At 41.8% G+C, this 3,975-nt stretch overlaps 1 protein-coding gene across 1 annotated transcript; it reads right to left on the bottom strand.

Moving 5' to 3' along the window:
* Positions 1–970: 970 nt before the first annotated feature.
* On the bottom strand, positions 971–2,753 carry LOC121550684 (palmitoyltransferase ZDHHC12-B). The gene is given in 5 exon segments (XM_041863040.2): positions 971–1,286; positions 1,445–1,601; positions 1,717–1,750; positions 2,282–2,409; positions 2,657–2,753. Coding segments are annotated over 5 exon segments (732 nt in total).
* Between the last annotated feature and the right edge of the window lie 1,222 nt (positions 2,754–3,975).

The raw sequence follows: 3,975 nt of genomic DNA, 5'->3' as shown, positions 1-3,975 counted from the left end.
TTCCCCACCAGCAAGGTCTGTGTTACTAACTACTAACATATTTACCTACCAGCCAATGTATTATTTTTAGTGTGACTAAAATGTGCATGGCACACTTGTTGTGAACTTAGTTTTATGTAAACAGTTGAAGCCATTAAATAATGTAGACATATTAATGAATAAACCAATATTGTGTGTTTGAGCACTTATAATGCAATAATGAGTGAGATTGCGAAGTGAAAGCCTAATAGGCCTCCTGTAGCTCAGTTGGTAGAGCATGGCGCTTGCAACGTCAGGGTTGTGGGTTCGATTCCCACGGGGGGCCAGTATGAAAAATGTATACACTCACTAACTGTAAGTAACTCTGGATAAGAGCGTCTGCTAAATGACTAAAATGTAATAGTTGATTATGATGGTACAGTATTTATTTTGCTATTAAAACGGTTCAATAGTTGCTGCTAATAATTATGCATTACCGTATGAATGTATGTGGATTACCACATCAATGAATGCAAATGAGATAAAATGAATGCATATTCATGATTTCACTAGTGTTTGGTGTCATCTATGTAAATAAATACAAAAATATGAATACATTATTTCCAATTAATGAGTGTAAAAAGTTTTATCAAACAATACAGGTACAAATTCATCAAGCGTTTCAACATATTAAACAGAGTCCTAAAGTTATTGCATACATTTTTTGTTCAACACCTTTCAATATTACAGTACATCATTAGTTCAACATGACACAAATACATACTCAATGACTCAGTAAAATATAACTCAGTTAAACAAAACAATAAAAATAAAAAAATCCACAGGACAATGAACTGCATAAATATCAAAACAGAAGGCACTTTCTATTGTACACTACTTCAACTTGGCTAAAAGTCTAAATGATGAAGGAAGGCAGAATGGACGTTCTAAGCGGTGCCAAGACCCTTTATTAATGCTATAGCCTGGTATGAGCATGGTGTCTGTAGAGTGGTCAGACGTGATTATGTCTCCCTCTGTAGTACACCTGCTCCCACACCACAGTTCGACACATGCAGAAGAAGCCCCACAGATTGCAGAGAATGCCCCGATCAAAGGGGTTCTCCTCTTCAATGTAGCTCTTCAGGTAGGAGAGCCGGTGGCGGGACATGAACTCCCAGGTGGTGGAGTTGATGGAGATCAGATAGAGGTGGCAGCCCAGGAGCAGGACCACCACCATGGACAACACACCTACAACACACAGCGCCGCCAGCAGAAACCCATTCACACTGAGCCACAGTTTCCAAGTGGCGGCTGAATGGAAACCTGAGCTGAAAGACAGAACATATGTGTCATTTAACAGTACATCAAATTATATTTACAGCAATAATACAACAAGGGAACCATTGTGTATGTGGGACCAAAAGTATTTCAACTACATCTCAGGGATAATAACTCTGAGCTACCCACATCAGGTTAAATCACCCACACTCACCAAGCAATCTGCAGGGCCAGATAGATGATGAACTTGCAGTGGTTCCTCACACCCACACAATTCTCTATCCATGGACAGTGATGGTCAAACCCCCTTACACAATGTTTACAGCTCTGGCAGTGCTTAGCTCTCATGGGCTGCTGCTTGAGACCAAGGGGAGAGAAGAAGCCATACATACTAACAACAACATAACACACACCCAATATGTCATTTAATCTGTGATCTAAGATTGTGGTAATGTAAGTATATAAGTTATGTTAGTAGAAAGGAGCCACACCGGCGCAGACGAGGAGTGGGGTGTCACGGTTTCGGCCGAGACTGCTCCTCCTCCTGGTTCGGGCAGGCTTCGGCGTTCGCCGTCCCCGGAGTACTAGCTGCCACCGTTGAATGTTTCGTGGTGTGATTGCTTTGGTCTGTCTTGTACACCTGTGTCTGTTTGTGTTCTGATTACGTGTCCTATAAGTTCCCTGTTTGGTATTGGTTAGATTGTGTGTTGTTGTCTGCCTGTATTTTCGGAGCTGCGTTTTGACGCTCTGTTTGTTTGTTTAGTGTTTACGCATGGTTTACGTATTCACTCGCCTCTGTTTGTTTTCGAGGCCGTGTATTGTAATTTAGCACTTTTGACTAGTAAAGTCTGTTGGACGAAGCCTCTGTGTCCTGCGCCTGACTCCTCCACCACATCCACATCGGTTCTACTGACATGGGGTTTTGAGGTATCATCTCCATCTCTCTTCACACTAACACATTCAAGGGCAAAGATAATGTAATAGCAGAAAGGAATACATCTCATAAGAAGGGCTTTTAGGGTGGTTGGTGGAAGATATTGTTCACCTTGACAGAGTGAACAAAGCCCGGGTCCATCAGAGAGACAGTGAAATACAGCATCACTGACAGCAGGACCAGCAAGGAAAACACTACACGCTGCATCAACTCTCCATTCTCCTCTTGTCTTTGCAGGTCTTAACAGGTGAGATATAAAGTCACCAAAACACCACAGAAATCCAACACAGCAACAAGTGGAAGGCTGTTAAAATTACTATTGTATTCACTTTGGCTAAATTATAAGGCTGGCTAGCCTGCAAGCTATCACTAGCTCGTATTGTTGTCATAATGTGACAGTCTCCCAGTCTGTCTTGCCTGGCAAGCTAACGTTAGCTAGCTAGCTAAATGGCTAATGAAATTGGTTCACCTCGAAGAGTAATTTACAAGTGTAATATAAGAATAGTATCAGTGTGATAACCCATGTTAGGATGACATGTACGGTCCTAATTAGAAAACCAAATCGAAACACATTTTTAAACATCGTGGCACGATCGAAGTCGGACACTAGCTAGCTAGCAAAGTTATTCTTCTTCAATGAGGTTTAACGGCGGTTGGCATCCAATAAATGTTGCCTTACCGCCACCAACTAGACTGGGGTATAAACCCATATACTTTGTGTGAAAAAGGGGAAAGTAAAAAGAAAAATAATAGATAAATAAAAATACCCTGCCATCTAACCCTACACTCATTAAAATCCCACCACCCTATTCCACCATTTAAACCTAACTGGTCCTACCTCAGGCCAACGGCCTGAGAAGACTGGACTCCACTAGTCAACACACCTTGTAACTCTTCTGATGCCATATCTCCTACACCCAAATACTTTTCTGCAGCCTCCACCACAACATTTTCTGCGACTTTACGTTCCATCCCTGTGGATTACCAATACTATGAACTAGGGCTGACCCCAATTAGTCAACTGGTCGATTGTTTGGTCGTTAGGCTGTTGGTCGACCAAGATTGTTTTATGCGCCCATCTCAGTGAACTAATCCATTGCAGAGGCCTATACTAAAAGCCAGTTTATACTTGATCTGAAAATGTGGTCGGAGGCTCCATATGGAGGGTGTGATGCAATTGCAGAGCCTCCAGAGGCATGCAGAAGCCAAATCGAGCTTCGTACCGCATCGCCATGTGCCTCCCAAAATGTGTAACAATGCGGAGGGCTCTGTATAGCTCCACATTGACATGATTGGTTGGCGGTAGAAAACACAAACTCACTTCCTTGGCAACCGCTCTGCACTGCTCCACGAAGCACAAGAAGTATGAATGCCCTGACTTCTGCTGAGGTCATATCACCGTAAATGCTGCATGGCCAATGCAGAAGTTGGATAAACCATGCGCCTAGATGCACAATGCACTTCTCTCTCCAGAATGGGCTCTCTCCTGCCAATTTGTGCACATTCATTGATTCATAACTTAATTGTGTGAGTTGTTTGGGTTTGATTGTTAGTGTATATCAATTCCCCTTTACATATATCACCAGTAGTACATTTACTGTTAATTCCTATAATTTCTCATCTACAATGTTTGTTACTTTGGTTATGGTAATTTATGTGAATGAATTCAATATTATTATTCCAGCCTTCCAGTTATTGTCGGAGTAGACACATTGTTTGCAGAGTGCACAACCTATGCTACACTTGTGAGAAACAAGTTTTGGTTGATTTCATTCCATTTATGAGTTTAGTCAATTTAGTCATTG

Source organism: Coregonus clupeaformis, chromosome 18 (assembly GCF_020615455.1).
Source record: "Coregonus clupeaformis isolate EN_2021a chromosome 18, ASM2061545v1, whole genome shotgun sequence".
Classification (NCBI taxonomy): Eukaryota; Metazoa; Chordata; class Actinopteri; order Salmoniformes; family Salmonidae; genus Coregonus; species Coregonus clupeaformis.
Note: the sequence above shows the minus strand (reverse complement) of the source record. Positions and strands in the feature narration are given on the sequence as shown.